Consider the following 20703-nt stretch of genomic DNA (forward strand, 5'->3'; position numbering starts at 1 on the left):
AGTTCTCTATCAATTACTAGTGCGGCAGGAATGAACACCTGCCTCGTTCTCACCCCATTAACTTCCCTGGTGTATTACATGCCTTTTAATATATTTAATATGTCTTCGGTTTAGATCCATTTCTTGCCTTTTTTTTTTTTTTTTTTTTTTTCAAAGTCCTCATTAATATGGCAATTCTTTCTCACCTCAAACAATGTAAACCACCTATTTTGCTCCATCCTTGTTCTCCAGCTTGTTTCTTCTTTTTTCTCGTCTTTTAGCAGAAGCCATTTCCTTTGTGCCGTCCCTCTCCGCTGCTCATGCCCGCAGGACACTCTATTTCATCTTGCTTTGAACTCTTTTTAAATTTTGCGCAGTAGCAATTCTTTATTAACATATTTATTCATTTATGAATCTTCTCAAAGCCGGTTGCATATGAACACACCTTTATGCTCTCGTTGCTCCCTTCTCCCCCCTCTCAGTTCTAAACTCTCCACAGAGAGCAGGTCTCACTAATGCAGTGTTAGTTTAATCCCTGCCACCCTGTCAGAGGCTATTTTCTCTGAGGGCCTTTTCTTACTACAGCGGCAGTGAGCACAGCCAGACTTTTAAGACTCTCTTTTCTCACCAGCTGTGGACATTTTCCACTTTGATTGTATAGTTTTTCTGGTGTTTTTTTTTTTTGCCAGTCAAAGAGGACGCTTGCCTCCAGCCATCAAGGTCATGATGTCTTTCCAGCCATCTCACAGTGAATCATCCCCTTCCACTTTTCCTACCACCCACTTCCCACCCTGATGGCAGCCACCTGTCAATGGCTGAACTCCCCCACCTCGATAATAATAACCTAGTCAGAGACCATCTCTCATCAAGTGTCTTCGCCCCATTTGAATACAGGGGGATTGTGGGCAGGATGCTGAACAGACAGCTGATGGGCCTCCTCCTGATGTGCGAGTTCTTGCGCTGTGGATGTGACAGCAGAGGGGATGCTGGGTGGTTGTACAATGCGAGCAAGGTCATGTTGAAGTTTTTTTCACTTGTGCAGGTAAATGTGTGCTTCCTTCATCCAGACTGTGACAGAATGCCAACATAAGTGAAACACAAAGAGGGGGATATGCTGTGTTGATTCACTGAAATCATTTTTGATTGGAAAGGAAATGTCTGTCTCTTAGTCAGGCTGACATATCTCTACACTAGATTGAATAGAACTCCTTGAATAGGTAATAGAGATCAAAAGTGATTTACTTGACTTATTTTTTGTTGGCTAACCCGGGAGTAGCATCGACATCACCACAGGCATCGACATCACCACAGGTTCTTTCAAGAATTCGCCGATGGGATTTTTGCATTGGATTTTGGATGATTGCAAAAAAATAAGCTCTGTGGCAAACACACTATTTCATCATTTGTTATGATTGGTGAGGGTGGGAAGGTCAACACATGTCCAGGGTCAGTGTGGTCCTGGCTCTGGGGAAGAAACTGTCCTTGAGTCAGTTTGTCTGTGCTCTAACAGACCTGCAGCGTCTGCCAGAGGGGCAACATGTCAAACCCAAAGGGCAAGAACGTCTGGGAATATTAACTTTCTTCTGCAATGTACATTCCAAATATTCAGTTTGCTCAGCTCAACTGTCTGAGCGTTGTCGTCTTCGGCCCCGTGTCCACCTAGCTTTATATGTATTCACTTGCATGAAGCGTTTGTGCGTCTGTTGACAACATCCATTGCATGAACTGAATTTCTCCTTTGCTTTTTACCGCATAGTTTGTATTTTAGATCGTTTATTTGACGATCAGACACGGAGCAAAGAGGATATGCGTAAAAGACAACAATCTGTAGGCAGCAAAAAACAGGAAGAATATCATAAATCTAGAAAAGCGTGCCGGTGATGTCAACAGCGCCTTTCTGAAAAGTTGAAAGGCAGAGCGCTTGTAACAAAGATGTCGGCCGGTTTCTGCTGCGAACGATGTCTCCTCTTTGAGAACAATGGGGGAAAAAGGATGCTGGTGCTCAGAGGGAAAAAAAACAACACCAGGTAGACACAGGGCCTTAATCTTAAAAAGCCTTTTTAAACATCCTCAGAGAATTGATAGCCTAGCTGAAGACTGTTCAGCTCTATATGATCTCTACGTGCATTACAGAGGAGATGCAGTGATTCATAAACATTGTGATAAGTGGAGGTTGGGTAATTCTTCGACTGTGTGTTTGCTAAAACTTGGAATTGCAAACTTTTGTCAGACCTGATATAATTCCTGATCTTTTCACATTTCGTCTCCTCTCCCCTTCCCCTCCTGCCTTCAATCAGAGAGACAAATAACTGGCAGACTCGAGGGGCGTTCAAGGTGCACAGCCTCTAAAGTGTTCCACGAATCTCTTTCCCTCTGTTTATCTCCCTTTTTCTCAATCCATCCCTCTCTGCCTTTCAGATGCCAAGGAGATTGTGCTGAAAGCTCAGATTCTGGCCGGTGGCAGAGGCAAGGGTGTGTTCGACAGCGGCCTTAAAGGAGGAGTGCACTTGACTAAGGAGTGAGTGTGCCCCAATGTGCATTTCACACTATGAGTTATTACAGAAGATTCATTGTTTTTTTTTTCTTAAACGACAGCAGCTTTTAAACTGAGGAGGCTCAAACAGCTCTCTGAAGATGTTCCCTAGACACAAAGACACTGTCAGGATTACTTGTGCTGCAGATAAACAGCTCTTCTGTCTTGCAGTGTCTCGGTTTTTTTTTGGTTTTTTTTCTCGAGACCTACCCTCAATTATATGTTGAAAAGTTTAAGGTCATCACAAGTGTTTTGCGCCACTTCATGCGTTTTTCCTTTTTTCTGGTTCATATGGTTTTTGGCTCCTTCTTGGGTTTATTATGTTTTAGTCTCCATTTACAGAGTGATGAGTGTAGCCCTCGACTGAAGGCTCACTTTGAATCCTTGTGCGTTTTTCAAAGGGCTAAAAGAACATCTTAAAAAGAGCGTTCCTTTGCTCATGCCCTGTTCCTCTCCCTCTTTCTCTCCTTCAGTGTTCCCCGTACTGAACTAGCGCTATCTTTTTATTCGTAAAGGTCCCTATCTCTTACTGTCGTCTTAACTGCAAAAAGGTGATTTATGACAGTTGTCCCAGCCTACTTCAGGGCTCGAAATGGCCGGAAACTTTTTTTTTTCACCGTGAGATGTGCTGAAGTTCGTCGTCCCCAGACAGTGACACAAGTGCACAGTTCACCTTTATATCATCTATCAAAGAACAAGTACAACCCCTGGCTCCCTTTCAGTTCACTCCGAGAACCCGAGCAGGCTTTCAGCATTGTGGGCTGCTGTTACACAGAGTGAATAAGTAAGGGCTCATCATGGCCTTCTGTAGACCAAAATGTGCTTTGTCAGGATAAATTACATTCCCCACTGTTCTTTCATATTCCTATTCCATTATATATATAACTGTATATTCAACTGTATATATTATGCTCTACATAATTCATCTGTAAGTCCGACACTTCTCCACAGAGATTAATAAAGTATCTGTGATTGTTATTATCCTCCTGAGCACTCCTGACATTTACATTCAGGACATGCAGCTCCTGCTGCTTTTCTGGAGATCTTCTTTATAACTGCACCTCACAGCAGGACGCCCTCTCACAACTTTAAGTACTGCATTCCATTTAGCTTAGTTTAGGAGGAGGATCTGTATTAAACTGCAGGAGGAGTCTTCAATATTGTTAAATGTTTAAGGATGTTTTGTTTTTTTGTTGTTTTTTTTTACAATTCTTTCAATACCTTCTTTCTTGTTTTAATCTCCTTTTTTATGAAAAAGTGCTCTATAAATACAACTGAGTCCAGTTCCAAAGAGATAGCACATGATACAGACGAAGCACTGTCCAGACTATTACCGGCTGTGTTAACACATTAGCTCACCTCGACTTCATGCTGAGGTATTCCTAGAGTGCTTGCAGGAAAGGTTTAGCATAAAGAGTGATAAGAGACTGTTTGTGTCCACACACGCAGCCCATAAAATATGTTGGGAAACTTCCTCGAGTCCAGTGCGTGTGTGGAATATGCCTGGAAAATATGCTGAGATCTATCTCTCTTCAGCTGAACAGAACCCCGGAGAGATCGATCGCTTCATTAAAGTCTTCGCTTTTCAGGCCTTGTTTTGTGGCTGAAGAATGTTTCTTTGAGAAGGAGCCTGTTTGACCTTTGACCTCTCTCCTTCAGCCCTGCTGTGGTTGGTGAACTTGCCAATAAGATGCTGGGTTTCAACCTGACTACAAAGCAGACACCGAAGGATGGAGTGAAAGTGAAAACGGTGAGCCACGACTGCCCAGACTAAAAGAGAGAAACAGAAATGTACTTTACTCTTTCTTGGTTTTTTGGGGTTTTTTTTTTTCTTCTGACCCAATTTCAAGGCATTTTGAGTCCAGTAATGCAGTTCCGTAAAATTAATGACTCTGAGGGAAGTTTGGCATCGTGTTTTTTTTTTTTTCCGTGTTTAAAAAGTGTCTGTCCGCTGTTGTTTACTGTCTGTGCTGGTTGGTGTTATGACTTATTGCATAAATTGAACCTGGCCCACTGTGAATATAAAGTGCTTGGTAAACAACTGTTTCTATGTGCCACTAACAAGCAGGAATATCATTTTCTCCACTCGCATGCTGCATGCAGTACGTCCTCAAAACAAACATTTCCAGGTGAAGAAGCGCTTTCGGCCTGTGACTGGTGTGTTGCTTACGCTTCCTTTCTCTACCCCTGCTTCCCCCAAAATCCAGCTCCTACTCCTTCTGCCAAGTCCAGGTAGAATCAAACAAGTGTCGCACTTGTCATTTTTAAAGAAAGCACCAGCAGAACAGGACTTTTACAAGCTCAGAATAAACACCCTGCTTCATATGCTGAGGAGAGGGCAAACTAACCACGAAACAAACTGTACAAACTTGGAATAGACGTGAGCAAGAGGAGATGCTGCGGAATCATCTAATCTCTTACAAAGAACATCATCCTTCACCTGCAGCGCTGAAATCAGACCTGGCAAGAGCAGCCGTCGACTGTCCCTGAAGGATCGAGTGCCGTAACATGGTAGTCACAACCTTGTCTGTCAGATGTCAGCCAGAGCTTAGCTGTCAACCTGCCAATGGAGCTCACATCAAGCCCATACTGCAACCCCTGAGCAGAGAACAGCACATGGAAGAGGCACAGAACCTTCAGCATGTGCATGGATTTACTGTCACGGACCTGATGGAGGGAAGAGGAGGGAAGGATCCGGGGAAAATGAGACAGGAGGTGTAAGAGATGGTTGTTAAAGAAAACTGCAGGAGACGTGAAAAAAAAGGGCATTTGAGGGTAAAAGGGAAGAACAAGACTGTGAAAATAGAATATATTTAGATGGAGTGAACAATCAGGCTACAAGTCAAACAGGATAGAACTTAGGAGAAAGTTTGAGTGACTGGAAGAGACAACATTTGGACAAGGAGATAGGGCGGCTGTCTGTTAACACCGAGCTGGGGAGAAAGCTATCCATCCTCGTTCACTGGGCGATAGGGTGGAAGCTGAACATAAGGCCCCTGCATGTTCAAACAAACACCTTATCCAGAAAACCCACAGCCCATTAACCATCACACAACTGATAGTTCCTCTTTTTTTTTCTCTCCTCTTCTTCCAAATGAGATTCTTGCTTGCTTGCTTCCCTGTTTCTCTGTTTATCTGCTCGTTTGCCTTCCTGTCTCTCTGTCACAGTTTTCTTAGAGCTTTGCCTCATAGATCCTAGCGATCTATGAACCCTGCTCTGTTATCCATTATTTAACCTCCTACTTATTAATGTGTTCCACCTTTTTCTGATGATGTTGTGTAATGTAAGAAGGACACAATGATTGAGCAGATGTTTGCCTAATCTGTAGGGAAGTAAACAAAAATAAAAAAAGTATTTTTATAAAAGGGTTAAAGAGGTACCCCTTATGTAATCATGACGTCCAGCTTGTAGCATATTGGCATCTCTTTTTCTCCTGCTGTTGCATGTGTGCAGGTGATGGTTGCGGAGGCTTTGGACATTACCAGGGAGACGTACTTTGCAATACTGATGGACCGCGCCTGCAATGGTCCCGTCATGGTGGGAAGCCCCCAGGGAGGCATGGATATCGAGGAGGTAGCAGCCAACACCCCAGAGCTCATCTTTAAGGTAAATGATTTTAGTTCAAAGTCCCCGATTACAAATAGTCTCATAGTGATCGTGATGATGAGAAATCAAGTTGATCTTCCTCACAGCCAGCGACACCTGGGGAATAATTCTCCAGGTGGGGTCAGAGATCATCTTAGCACTGAGACTCAGATTCTTTTTGTGTTTTTCAGCAGGAACACACAGAAGAACACAACCAGTATTCATATTTCTACTCAGTTACTATGGACTACATTGAGCCGTTCAAATGTGCAATTAAAGGGCAAGAAGAGCAATCTTAGGCCTACTTGTTTATTTAATATGCTCATTAAAGATGTACTTCTTTGTTTGATGATTTTAAGCCAAAACATAATGGAAAAGGCCAATCGTGGGCTAACAGACTAAACATCACAATGACTGTGTTTTTAACTAAATAAGTGATGTGAAGAATACCTATCTCAACTTTCTATTTTAACAAAGTAAGAGCTTAGCCCTTCTACTTTTATACCAGCCGCCCCTGATCCCGATATGGAATGTAGCTCATCTTGACTCTTTTCTCTGAAGATGGTAAAAAGGTTCAAACCCTGCTCTATCCTAACCTAACCAGATATTGACAAGAGCATTTTGCTTTAAAATCCTGCAAGAACAGCGTTACGCTGTTCTGTTTTGTATTTTCCGTGTTATTGTTCGCAGATTGTTGTCATGTCTTCATGCACACTGCAGCAGCTGCCCATCGATAGCAGCCACACACTGATTCTCAAGATGAAGAAAAAAAAAAAAATCCATGCAAACACTCAGCCTTCTGTGTTTGTTGTACTGCTCTCAACTGGATTCCAGTTACCCTGCTCACTCCTCCAGTACACCTTCCTTTTCAACAGGTTCTAGTTGTAGCTACCAGATGTCAAATTAAAACCTTACAAATGGAGTTGGCCTGCACATCCATTTTTCTTGTTCATCTCTCTTTTTCTATAGAGTACAGATGTTAGAGCAGATTGTAAAGATCCTGCAGAGATTGATGCCATTTATTATATCCACACACTATTTCAGATTGTAAAAGCATCACCCAGCTGTGTTGTAGCTATCTAACACAGACACGACAGAGCAGTGCACCATTTATAAATCTTATTAAAATCTACATTGTCCACATCTAGTTTGTTTAGAACGGCAGCTGCCGTTTTATCCTTTATTTCTACACAGCCCTGAAATCCTCCAGCCGATGTAATGCTTCTGAAATAAGTGATACAAGAGCTTCTCTCTATCTGAAAGTCAAAGATACGAGGGTGGTAATGATCATAAATCTTCAGTTTCACTCCCAACTCTCCTTTTCTCCACGTCTGGCAGCTTGCCACTTCTTAATTACGATGTCGGCAGTTTAATATGAACATCCTCTTTGTGTCACATTAAAGCCCCGTGTTGGAGCCTTGTTCTCTCTCACTCCTTTTCTCCTATTCTCTCTCTCTCTCTCTCTCTCTCTCTCTCTCTCTTCCATATCTTAAAGGAAGTCGTGGATATATTTGAAGGTGTGAAAGATGAACAGGCACTCCGCATGGCAGCTAACTTGGGTTTCAAAGGACCTCTGCAGAGACAGGTAATGAGCCCGCTGAAGCCTTTAAAGTCCCATCGCAAAGAAGGGCCAGAAAGATGATACGATGAGAACACACACAACGCAATGGACAGTCAGATACATCGCCAGTCACAAGCAAAAACTTGCTTGTTTTTACGGAGTCCAGTTGTGAAGTGTCATCATTTCACCACGCCGACTCATTTGCCAGGGGGTCGTATCTGGCCGTGACGCATGGTGCTCCACCAGGCTGCCATTGTTTGATACAACACAACAAGAAACAACACTTCTCTCAATGGGTGACCTAATAATCGAGGAAAATGAAACATGATAAATAAAAAATCTTCTCACCTTAAGTTGAATGAATTTGATTGCGACAACACAAGCTTGTAGAAAAGCCCAGAAACACAACATGTTAACACTCACAGCGGGTTTGTGTTTGCTTAGATGTTGGGTTTATTTCAAAGCCATTTGTCTCTTGGCATCAGATCACTAATTTGTTTTCTTTTCCACGGGCACCCTAGCATGAGAAATCCGATTAGTTTAGGATCTTAACACATGAGATACATACAAATCAGCCAAGTGAGTCCGTTTCTAAGAAGCAGACTTAAGAGTCAAAGGTGTTCAAGCTTTTTTTTTTTGCTTCCCATTGTACGTGTGCCTTTCTTTTCAGAATACTGAATGGGCATTGATTTGAAACGGGCGAGGAGAGAAAAACCAGAGTGATTGGTTAAGTGACTGCACTGTCAGTGTGCTTCTCCTTGGTTGCTGTGATTCGTCTGCCAGATTGTTTGATTTGGGGATAATGAAAAGAAGTTCTAAAAGACAGTTTTTCTGCATTGAACGAGGTGAAGGATGACAGCATCTTTGTGTTTGTGGTTGTGTGGTAAACAGAGAAAGGACAGTGAGCTCTCTCGACTGTCTGGAACTGTGCGTTGACTCGTACGTCAATGCCAAGTCACCGCTGTCTGCGTTACTGAACAACAGCAGTGATAGAGATCCGGCTGAGCTCGCTTTAAACGGGGGGGAGGGGGGGCTTTGAAGCGACCACTTACGTTATGACGCTATTTAATGCAGCTTTCTTCACTTCATGTGTTCATTTTTTTTTTACACATACACTGCTTGTGTAGACAAACTCCGACAGCGGGTTTATGGGCGCTGGTGCCAAAGCTTTAGCTTGTCACGACTGTTAGGGCAGCTGAGAAATCCACAGGTCCTTTCTGAAGGCCTTACCAATGTTGTCGAAGGCAAAGTGACATAGATAAATACAAAGTGTTGTTTTAAGGGACTCTGCAGGGACAGGTAACGGGCCCACTGAAGCTTTAAAGTCACAATGAAGAGAGGGCCCAGAAAGATCTACAATGAGCACATTGCTGCATCTACATTGCACTCTCCCCTCATGTATATTAAGTTATTAACCCACCTGTTACATAATTGGAACCCACAGCTGTTTCAGGGAAGAGCTATTACAGTAATGGTGGCTTGTCAAATACCGTTTTCCACTGAAATCAACGAAACCTGTTGTATGAAAAAAGGCAGCCAATTTAATGTCTAAATCTTACAGCAAGGAAGCATCTACTGCCATGGACATCAGTTTGTATATAGGGTGTTGGCATTTGTTGACAGTTGTCACGCCTTTTGTAATAAAGTAGAAAACAAGTGTCTCTTGAAGCACAAACTCTCACACATTGCTATAAAAGGAAGTGGGACAGGAGGTTGTTTGACATGTTTTATGGAGCCCGTGTGGGATGTGTGGAGTGGCGTTGGCGGTGCTTGCTGCGTCGAGCTGAACCGCCAGGTAATAACTGTCCTCTGTGGACCTCATAGGCGGCTGATCAGATTAAGAGGCTCTATGATCTGTTCCTGAAAGTCGACGCCACTCAAGTCGAAGTCAATCCTCTCGGCGAGACTCCCGAAGGACAAGGTAAGATGTATCATGGAGACATTCCTGTCTGTGTGTGCATGTGAGTGTCAACTTGTGTGCAGTGTGTGTGTGTTTCTGCACGTTCCTTTTTTGGTGTTTTAACCTGTCATTGTCTGTCTCTAAATCACGTTAGCATGTGTTGTACTTTTAAGCACTTTAACGAGAGAAATCTTAAATTGCTGGCAACAAGCGGCTTTCCTTATCTCTTACCGTGGGATACAGGCTCCCTCTCTCCTCGGGTCTGAATATATTTATCTGAAGTGTAATTGCAGCACATTGACGTCAGTTTCTTGTCAGCATGACTTTGTCTGGATCAAACACCAAGTAGCTTCAGGGAGCAGAGCTCTCCATCTTCAGAGTGTGCTGATGTCTGTTGATGATTCCTTGTTGTTGATGATTAACTAAAGTCTGACATCAGCTAGAAATGAGGAGTCGCAGTGAGAAGTAAAGTGCTTCAGCTGCAGACACATCACATGGCGCAGATTTCTAAATGTAAACAGAACATCAGATCCACTCAATTTAAACACACTCCTTTACATATGCTGTTTTTAAACTTAGCTTGAACTGAGCTATTATTAAAGCTGTGTTAAAGCTAAGCATATGGAAATGCATGTGTACAATAATTGACGAAGAAGGGTTAGGGTTAGAGAGCTTTCATTAGCTGTTGTAGAAAATCAAAAATTAAACAAGAATTCCCACTTTTGACTTGCCAACATCATTTGTGGCATGTAGCTCTGAGCATTGTTTCATTGCATGCCTTCTTTGTATTTTTCTTAAAAAACAGCTGAATGAGCTGACTTTTAAACTCTTTTTTTAAGGTTGTTCCACTTCTGTAGCTTATAGCATAGTGCATAGTGTCATTTTGAATATCAAGTGATAGTTTGCCTCCATATTGAATCGCACAGTTTAAACACTCAAAGCCCCGAAGATGCCAAGTTGCCTTTCGTATCTGTTTTCAGTGTGACACGTCGTAAGCGTTCCCTGATAAAAGGCAAACACTTGAATTAACAATGGCAGAGATATGATCATATCTCAGTCCCTCGTTGTTTCTTAAGGTGACAACAAAACAGACTTCGAGGTTTGCAGTGCTGACAGTTCAAGAGCTCAGCATCCAGATAAGAAAGGTATTCTACACAGCCAGGAACCAAATTGGACCACTGTGGTTGAACTCACACTGAACTTCGTTTAGTCCCCAGAAATCAGAAGGTAGCGGGTTACAGGGATTGAGCGTGATGTCTCCTCTCCAGACGCATGACGACTCGATGAACGTGCGTCACTTCTTTGATGTTATTTAGACGTTTTCCAAAAACAGATTTATTTTTGTTCTGAAGTGTTTGAACAACATCTCACAAAAGTACTCTGTTGTTTTATGATTTCTTATGAATGTGAATAAATAAAATGACTGCTTTCAGAGGTATGACTTTCCTTTCCCAACAGCAGGAAGAAGTAATTTGTGTGATTGAGGCAGGCTGTGTAGACAAGCTTCACATTAAAATAAGATCCTTTTTTTTTTTTTTTTTTTTGTTGAATTTGCAAACGTGTCACTAGGGAGCGCAGCTATTTTCCGGCAGGCATTCCACAAACATGCGGTGGAGAGGAACATTTCTCTAGAGTCGAGAATTTGTATTTTTTTTGTCTCATTTGGTAATAGCGGAATTCATTCTGTAGATGGTCTGCAATAATAGAACTGTCAAAACAAAAACAAAAGGAATTGTGTAGTGGAAATGTTACTTTACCTCGAGGAAACAGTTTGTTTACGCTCCCCAGTCGCACAACAGTCTGCCTGCTAAGTAATGTGTCTCTGTTTGTGTCTTTGTTTGTGCTTCTGTTTGTTGTCGACACAAAAACCATTTCCCACGTTTAAACATTTTGTTACATTCTATTAGTATTAAACATCAGTTATCTGGCTGCTGTGTCACAATGTACCATTTGAACAAGTTGACAATAAAGGTTTTAAAGCCTGCCTGCTGGTGAAGCAACCTGAATTACTATAGAGTACATCATATAGGAAGGACCCACCGACACTGAGGTCTCTATTCCATAAATATAAACATGTAATGACATAGACTGGAGCCGAAGAGATTAATCTGCACAATGGTAATATTGGCCTACTGTATATCAGCATATCCTATGACTATTGTTATTGCCGATATTCACCTGTCAATTAGAATTTCATTTGAGTTTTGTTGTATTACACGAGCAGTTTTCTTTCAACAGCAGAGTCAGGTGGTGACGCACGGACAGGTGCAGTTACTTTCCAGTTTAGTCTTCGTCATATATCTTTTGTTTGAAAACTGCATCTGAGGGATCAACAATATATGTATGCTGTATCCATCTCTACAGACTTTGTAGATTTAAGAAAGATATCAAACCAGTATTGTCCCCAAAAATGTGGTAATTCCACATCGGTCGGGCCTTAGTAGAGACACTGAAACACTTCCACATTTTAAAACTGCTACTGTTACATTACTGTTGTAATGTCCTTCCCAAGTAGTGCAGACACTGAATCTTTAAAAAAAAGCTGTATGAAACCAGAGAGGTACAGCTTAGCTGTCCTTTGAATGTTATTCCATATAAAGGATGCTGCAACACTAACAGCAGTCTTTAACAACACTATGTTTCATAGTAAGACCTGAAACACTCACTTTTACATAAAGTGTGCAGTTTTAGCTGATTTGTTAATTGTATTCGCTCTTCTGGAAGGCATCCAGTGGCCCCACATTAGGTGGCTCGTGACCCCCCACTGTTAGTACCCCTGAACCCCTGAATCAGTGGCTGCATTAAGTCAGTTAAATGTCCGGTTATGAAGTGCAGTTAGTTTTACTAATCAGATTCAAACCTCAAACTGTTAATTTGACTGAGCTGCCTGATGTGCAGTAAAGAGCTGTGGATGGAACAACATGAAATGTAAGACTATATAAGCCCCAGCAATAAGAGGCCACAACATACCGTAAATTCCGTACTATTGAGCGCACCTGGATATAAGCCGCACCGGCTAAAAATAAGTAAATAAATGTATTTGTACATATATAAGCCGCACTTGATTATAAGCCGCAGGTGTCCACGCTATAACAAGAGCTATTTACACAGACGTAGGCTACCGGTAACATCCGCAAATACTGTAGCGTCCGTACGGACGTTAAAGGACGACGAGAGCGTTCAAATAATAACTTTTAATAACCCGATCACTGTCGGCCGTGACCACGCCGTTTACAGCAGAGAGCAACACATAACTTGCCGTAACAATCCAACTCTCTCCTCCAGCGTTCTCTCATACAGCCACTCAACACGTTCTCGCTGGTGCATTCACTGACTCTCCACATAATCGGAATTATGAACACATTATCAACTACTGACTTTACAACATGAACCGTTACAATACGAAGCCTAGCCGACGGTGTCTGTAACACGGCTGATGAAAAAGATGACCGTAATATATTTCACAAGAAAAAGTCCATCCATTCACTGCCTCAGAATGACTTCATTACTCACTTCCTCAGTCTCTGTTGTCGCTGTCAGTGTCATCTTAACGTGCGTGCATGAAGCGCAAAATGACTGATATTAAGATCCGACGTGACGAAGTCAAATGTTTTTGCGGCAGAAGCTCATTGTCCCCCATAAAAAATCCATGCATTAGCCGCACCGGAGTAGAAGCCGCAGTGCTCGAAGTGTGAGAAAAAAGTAGCGGCTTATAGTCCGGAATTTACGGTAGATGTTTTGTCTGGAGACAATTAAAAAATCACTATTAACGAAAGTGAGCTCTTAAAGTGCTACATTCTTGACAGAAGAGACGTCAAAGTGGACTCGATCTTCTCATCATCTCAGCCGTATTAGCATGAAAGAAAAAGCCTTTAAGATTCGCTCACTTTAAAGTGTTTTTACATAAAAATGACTTTCAACTAATTTATGACTTTTTTGGCCTGTTTTTTTTTTTTTTTTTTTTCCTCAGGTAGCTTCCTGAGTGTGCTCTCTTTGAAATGTGCTTTCTTTGAAGTGCAAAGGAAGAGTCCATTTACTATACTGTAATGGTCTATACCTTAGAGGCAGTGTCAAAAACCCATCCCTAACTAACACAACCTCTGAAATAATTAAGACCAGTAGGCCGAGGGGACGCGCCATCATTAATTCCAGGTTTAGAAGTGCTAATAAGTCTGGTGTTTGTGCATGAAGTGATGTTCCCCCCCCCCCCCTTCCTCAGTTACCATCTCCTTCTGTCTGACTTTGTTCTCTCTTGCTGCGCTGATCCCTCACTCGTCTTTGTCATTTCCTCGTCTCTCCAGTGGTTTGTTTTGACGCGAAGATCAACTTTGACGACAACGCAGAGTTCCGCCAGAAAGCCGTGTTCGCCATGGACGACATGACCGAGAGTGACCCCACAGAGATGGAGGCAGCCAAATGGGACCTCAAATATATCGGACTGGACGGAAACATCGCCTGCTTTGGTACGGAAACAAAAATCCCAGTAACTGAACGCATTTCTACACGCGTTCACCAGGCATTAAATTAACTCTCCCATAAAGTAAGCTCCTTCTGAAGTCAGACTGTAACGCCTCTCTAAAGTCACAGCAGCGGGAAACCAGGACACGGTTAAAACTTATTCAAAGTAAAAGCAGCCTCGGCTCGGCTCCAGTCAACGTTACAAGCAGCTTTCTTAGCACTCCAGAAGGACTGCTGCCGTAACCAATGTGTTCTAATTAGCCATAATCCGCCCAGAAAGTCTCCAGTGAGCCAGATTGTAAGCATTCTCATTAAAGGCCCCCTCTCTTGTCATAAATCAAAGCTGTTACAGCGTGCAGCAGTACTAACAGGTGCTCACGCTCCTTACCCCGTAGCCTCATAAACACATTAGATGTCTGTTAGCACTACCCCCCCTTCAGATACACACTCAAACACACACTCATGCACACACCAACACTCTGCATCCGCAGCCAGCCCCCAGCCTCTCTTAAAGTTAAAACAGCTCTAAAGGCCCTGCAGCTTCCTTGAGAGCTTAGTAAGCCACCAAAGTGACAGCTGTTAGAGCAAATTTCCCTTTTATTGAGACCTTGGTCGGAAAGCTGGCCAGGATGCGAGTTCAGCCAGGCTAAACCAAATGAGGTAAGACATTTTTGTGCACTTGGCCCTGGCACAACTCAGCAGGGAAGCCGGGCCGGCGGTTGGCTAAATGATGACAGAGGCCACAAAAAAAGTTGCAGCAAAACCTCTTTTAATCAACGCTTTTTTTTCTCTGAAGTCGAGAGACGAGTCATAATCACATTTTTCTCTGTGTTGCTCGTCTTGAAGCATTGAGTTTTACTGATTAAAAGATTTCCAGCTGATTCACTTCTTCAGGGTGACATTTTTTTCAGCTTCTTGGTCTTCTGTGGATGATCATTTCCTGCTGGTTTCTTTTGTGTGTTTTTTTTTTTTGCTTCAAGTATATGTTTGCTTTCCTTCAATCATTGATTTTTTTTTTTTTTTGTCCATTCATGGCTGCTGGCGTCACAGTTTCTTCTCAAGGACTTTTGTTTAAGTTTATGAAAAATGGATTTCATCCATGACTTCCTGTCTGTATTTTACTTTGCTATTCTTTTAAATTCATAGAATACATCAACCATTTTCTCTGTGTTATGCTACAGTAATATTAACACTCTCTTGAGGTATAAAATTGGTACAGCAGACACCATTAGTCTTACTGAGAATAACAGATCTATTATTCTCACTTCACCATTAATCACGTCCGTCTCTGACACCTACTCAGAGATGTGTATCTAAAAAACCTTCTTATTGTTCATATCCTGGGGTCAGTAAAATCCCTCATTTTAGCCTCTGCTTGAACGGTTCATTTCAGCAGCTCTCTTTCAGGCCACACATGCCCACTTTCGTCCGATTGGCCTGTTTACAGTTGCAGGGAAATTGACCTGAGCTTCTAGGTGGGCGTGTCCTACAACGTTCCTCCATGCTGTGCTTGAATATGCTGGTAGAAGCTGACGTCTGAAGTCTCGCAGAGTTATTGTAACATCTCAATCAGAGCTGCAGGTAGACGCGTCTGGAGATAACTCCAGCAACTCGGTATCTTGCGTTTATTTTTCAATTGAGCTAAGGTTTAGTATGAGCATCCGACTTTATAACATCAGTTTGTAAATATGAATCAGCGTAATAGAGCTCATTAAATTTAAACTGTTCTCTAAACGTACTCTTCTGTTTAACACTTGTATGAACCAGCTCGCCCTGCTTCCCTTAAGCTCTATTCTCCTCACACACATGCACGACACCTGAGGTCTGTCCCAGTGATGCTTCACTGTCTGTTTCTCTTTGACTTCATGTGTTTGCTCTTTTAAGTGCTCTTGTCAGCAATTCAAAGTTTTGTAGTTTTCAGCTTTTGATACAGTTATCATACATTCATGACACAGCATGAGAACCAAGAAAGCATTTGACATTGGCACCACATATGTGCTTTTAAACAATGGCATAGGAATGTTTTTTCTTTTTTTTAATTACCGTAATATGTAAGTAGAGGTCACACGTTGCAGTTAAAGCATCTCTCTCTCTCACTCTCACTCACTCACTCACTCACTCACTCACTCACTCACTCAGTTGGTAGAGTCAGTTGTCTCTCAATCCCTAGCTCCTACAGCATTTTCCGATGTGACCTTGTGCAACACACTTAGCCTTGGTATATGCGTGTATGAATGGTATAAGTTACTTCTGATGGTCGCTTAACCATCTAGAAACCTCTGCCATTAGTGTGTGAATTTGTAGGTGTGACACGAAGTGTAAAAGCACTTTGAGGAGTCTGAAGATTAGAAAAGTCAGAAACAAGCAAAATTCCATTTACATTGTTTTATTATTATTATTTATTTATTTATTTATTTACAGTGAATGGAGCTGGATTGGCCATGGCCACATGTGACATCATTGACCTGCATGGTGGAAAGCCAGCAAACTTCCTTGACCTAGGGGGAGGAGTCAAAGAGAGGCAGGTGTACGAGGCCTTCAAGCTGCTTACTGCCGACCCAAAGGTAAGAGAAAACTACCAAGAATATATACATTCACCATGTAGTCCTTTGATAGAACTGAGTGTAGAGAGCTGAATTAATTTATTTTTGAGTCTTGTCTTCAGTGAATTCCATCTGTTTATATGTCTTGTCATAGCACATTCACAAAACTCTGCCTATTTAGTTTGCACTTTGTCACTGAGACAGCTAGCTTATTAGCTTATTAGATGAAGGACCTTGGCATATGTCCACGTCTCGCTCATAGAGAGTCTGGGAGGCTGTGTGATTATCAGCCATCATTTTCAGTAGCAGTCACCTCGCTTCAGTCTTCCCTGCTATAGAAATGATCTTGAATGACTTGTTAAGACATCCACACAAATGGAAAGGGCTCATCTGAAGGCTGTGTACAAAGCAAACGCACAAATCCAAATGTAACTCAAAGCATGTTTTTTGACGTCTTGCAGCTCCGGATGAGTGGCAGCTTGTGGGTGTTTTACAAGTGATTTGACTCTATGTTCAGAAAGCTAATAACTCCAAACTAAACAACATGAGCCTTGTAACAATACCGCAGCGCTGATTGTGTGTTGACAGTCATCACACCTCTAATTCCCTCGCTGCTGTCACTCCCACATCCCTGGACTGATCTCCGGTTGCCTCTGTGTTAGCATCTCTGGCAGGGCTTAGATGTGTGGAATACTGAGTAGCATTTGATACAATATCAGTTATTTGCCTTCTTTTCTTTCTTTTTATTTAACATTCATTTCCATGAGCTGATTCGAGTAGGCAGTTATTCTGTAAAAATTGGGTTTTCATTTTGAAAGATATCTACTTATATGGTAGCGAAGCCAGATCGTTACACGACAGGTCACGTACTGTGTCAACTCGACGACATGAATGTCTTCATCTTACTTTGACATCAATCAGTCAATCTCTTTTTTGCTCTGTATATGTTATCTCAAGATGCTTTACAAAAAGTAAGGTATTGGAAAGGAGAAAGACCTTACTCATTGTTCTGTTACAAGAATGAATGTGGACGGTTGTAGTTGTGTGGCGACACGGTCTGATGGTGGTGGATGGGCGTCAGGGACGTCGCGTAGTAGCCTTCCATCACCTCGCTGATGGTTGGAGGAGCTCTGCGTCCTCTAGAGCCCGCCTCCTGTGCTTCTAACACACTGAAGCCATGTAGGTGTTTGAAGTGTAACTTGAATAATGCAAATTCTTCCTTCGATTGGTGAAATTACAGGAAAACAATTGTGACACTAACACCAAACGGTAAGAAAGACATAATGGAAGCTAATAAGAGACGGACAATATCAATCAATCAGCTTTATTTATATAGCACTTTTTCTACATATACAATGCATTACAAAGTGCCGAACATTAAAATCAATGCAGTGAGAGACGCGTATCTGCACGAAATATAAAAATACGCATCTACTCACACACACATGGAGAAATAGCTGGTAGTATGGAGACATGGCTTTGCACTGAGGACTAAGGTGATGAAAGGGCCACATTTGGGGGCCGTCCACACTGGGAGCGGCACAGCTTATAACCACAGAGGCCGCCGCCCCACAGACCCCTCTCCCAGCCAGGGCAAACCGGCGGATCCCACAACATAGTTACGGGACCCTCCAGACACCCGGAGCGGAGAGACCCGATCAACCGCGCCACCAGCAGTGTGGCGACCGCCGACAGGAACCAGTGGAGATATAAGAGACAGTTAAGATCAAAATAAAAATAGATGAAAACAATATAAATGTATCTATGCACACACACACACACACACACACACACACACACACACACACACACACACACACATAAATAACGATCAGTTAAGCCAGGTTAAAAAGGTAAGTTTGATTCTGTTTTTAAAAATGAGGCTCTCCGGCAGGCTGTTCCACAAACGAGAGGCCATAGAAGCTGAGTGCTGCCTCCCCGTCGGTCTTGGTGCCGGAGGGCCAGAATACCTGAGGGTCCACGAGGGCTGATATGATAAAAGCAGGTCAGATAAATATTAAAGTGCAAAAACCCTTAAGACCCTTAAACACTAGTAAAAGAACCTTAAAATCGATATATGAAACAATATTACTAAAATATGATAATAATAGCAATAGAAGCACTGAAATGACTGACAATATAAAGATATTGGCTTTCTAAGTGATGAAAATTAGGTAGGGCTCATGATGATGGTGAAGTCATGCAGAAGAGGTTAAGTAGTAATACAGAGTTCAACTGCTCAAAGATGTGAAAGACAGGTGAAAGTTGTCTATCCAAATGCTGACATTAAAACAACACGAAAGAATACAGCAGAAATTAATGCAACAAAGTCAAACAAAGAGCACAACAGATAAAACATTGTTAAAGTTCAATTGTTTTACTTTCATTTCAGCACAAATCTCACTTCAGGACTTTTTCACAATAATGGGTAGAATATGCAATTTCAAGTCATTTCGAGTTTGTTTTTGTTTCTTGAAGGCATCTCACAACCCCCTTTTTTGGGAACCTCTGGCATTTATTGAACCTAAACATATGAATACACACATACAGAAACACAGAACACACACACAGGCAGTGGGAGAAAGAAAAGCAATGTAAGAAATATACAGTTCTTCAAATGTATCAACATGTAAACACAGTCCACCCCATAACACATCTTCTGACAATCTTTCAGCTCTGTAGAGTTCTTTCTGTCTTGCCAATCTCGTACTCATTTGCAGATGATTCATACACCTGAGTGCAGTGTTAGGGTCCTGGAAAAGCTGTGTTTTTCAGAAACATTCCCTCATTCGTATTTCACAGCAGTGAATGGACCAGTATTGCTCACCTTTTAGAGATGAATGTTAAAAACCTCCACACCAGCAGGTGATGCATTGCTTCACTCACATTTCCACTGTGTGGAGACACAGTTTGGTCTCGAGTGAATTAAAGCCAATGGTCCATGCAGGAAAATAAAAATTAATCTTGTGGATATAAAAGAAATGCGATCAATAGGGGAGAGAAAAACTCCAAAGACCTGTCAATCTGTCCCGGTATGAGGCCATCATTGGTTATTTTTTCAACCCCTTTTAAAACGAGTTGAAATTCTCCAGAGGCAAAATATATGTATGTATTTTTTTTACAGTCTGCATTCATTGCTTTTCCTTTCCAAGAACACTCCCGCATGGACAAGAGGATCCTCCTCTACCCTCCTCCTGTTCCTCCTCTCTCTCTTTCTCTCTCTGTGTCGTGGGCTGATTCCCTAGATCCAGATGGGGGAGTAAGCTTGCTGTCTGTTCCTCCGGCTGCTGTGTATGGAAATAGAGACAGGGAGCTCCTCCCTTAACAGGGAAAAAAAAGTAGAATAGGGTTGACATTAAACTGGGTTGGAAGCACCATTAGCATTTCAACCAGGGGAGCTGAGAAACCTGCTCTGATCTTTGGAGGGAATGTTAATCACTCCACAATAAGAGCGAGAGAGTGAGCGTCTCATTTGCATTTCTTTTTTTCTTTTTTTTCCAGCAAATTACCATCCAAGATTCAGAAATATGAGCAGAAATTAAAATAAGGCTCTGACGAGGTGAAACTGTGTGGATTTCAGGTGTCGTCCAGTTATAAAAAGACTGACACTCTGCGTATTTTAATATCGAGGCAATCAACCCTTAATGGCCGCCAAATATCCAACCCTTTGTTGACAGTTGTCCCTGATTGAATACCCAGATGAACTGTTTTGCTCCCATTTCCTACCTTTTCTTGTTCGACCATTTCATTTATTTCTACTTCGTTCAGGTAAAAGTTTGGCCAGCATATGCTATAAGAATACTGGTTTTTACTTTCACTGCATAAAAAGCTTGATAGCCACTGAAGGGAAGACTTGCTGGCGTGCATGCATGAATATTTGCTCTTTATATTAGAGAGCATTGAGTTTGTTTACTAAGACTATTACCATTGTTTATATACTGTGGAAAAGACCGAAGTGCATTCAGTGTCCATGGGAGCAGAACAGTGTAAAGAGAGCCTTCTGTAATGATGCCATACATAGCCACATAAACAGGTACTCGGGGCCTGTTTTTTTTCTGTCACTCTTTTCTTTCCTGACTCGCTTTTACGCTTTGTCTCTCTCTCTCCTCTCTCTCTCTCTGTCTCGCTCTCTCCCTCCTGCTC

The 20703-nt window shown here is 42.1% G+C and overlaps 1 protein-coding gene across 2 annotated transcripts in view; it reads left to right on the forward strand.

Annotated features, from left to right (window-relative positions):
• suclg2 (succinate-CoA ligase GDP-forming subunit beta) overlaps nt 1-20703 on the forward strand; it is a 106811-nt gene that overhangs the window by 44682 nt on the left and 41426 nt on the right. For both annotated transcript variants that reach the window (XM_079341284.1, XM_079341285.1), the window contains exons 4-10: nt 2398-2497; nt 4172-4262; nt 5967-6119; nt 7594-7683; nt 9484-9580; nt 13861-14022; nt 16439-16581. In XM_079341284.1, coding sequence (XP_079197410.1) covers nt 2398-2497; nt 4172-4262; nt 5967-6119; nt 7594-7683; nt 9484-9580; nt 13861-14022; nt 16439-16581 — 836 coding nt within the window. The remainder of the gene's footprint in view (nt 1-2397; nt 2498-4171; nt 4263-5966; nt 6120-7593; nt 7684-9483; nt 9581-13860; nt 14023-16438; nt 16582-20703) is intronic.

The sequence above is a fragment of the Symphodus melops genome (assembly GCF_947650265.1).
Source record: "Symphodus melops genome assembly, chromosome: 4".
Classification (NCBI taxonomy): domain Eukaryota; kingdom Metazoa; phylum Chordata; class Actinopteri; order Labriformes; family Labridae; genus Symphodus; species Symphodus melops.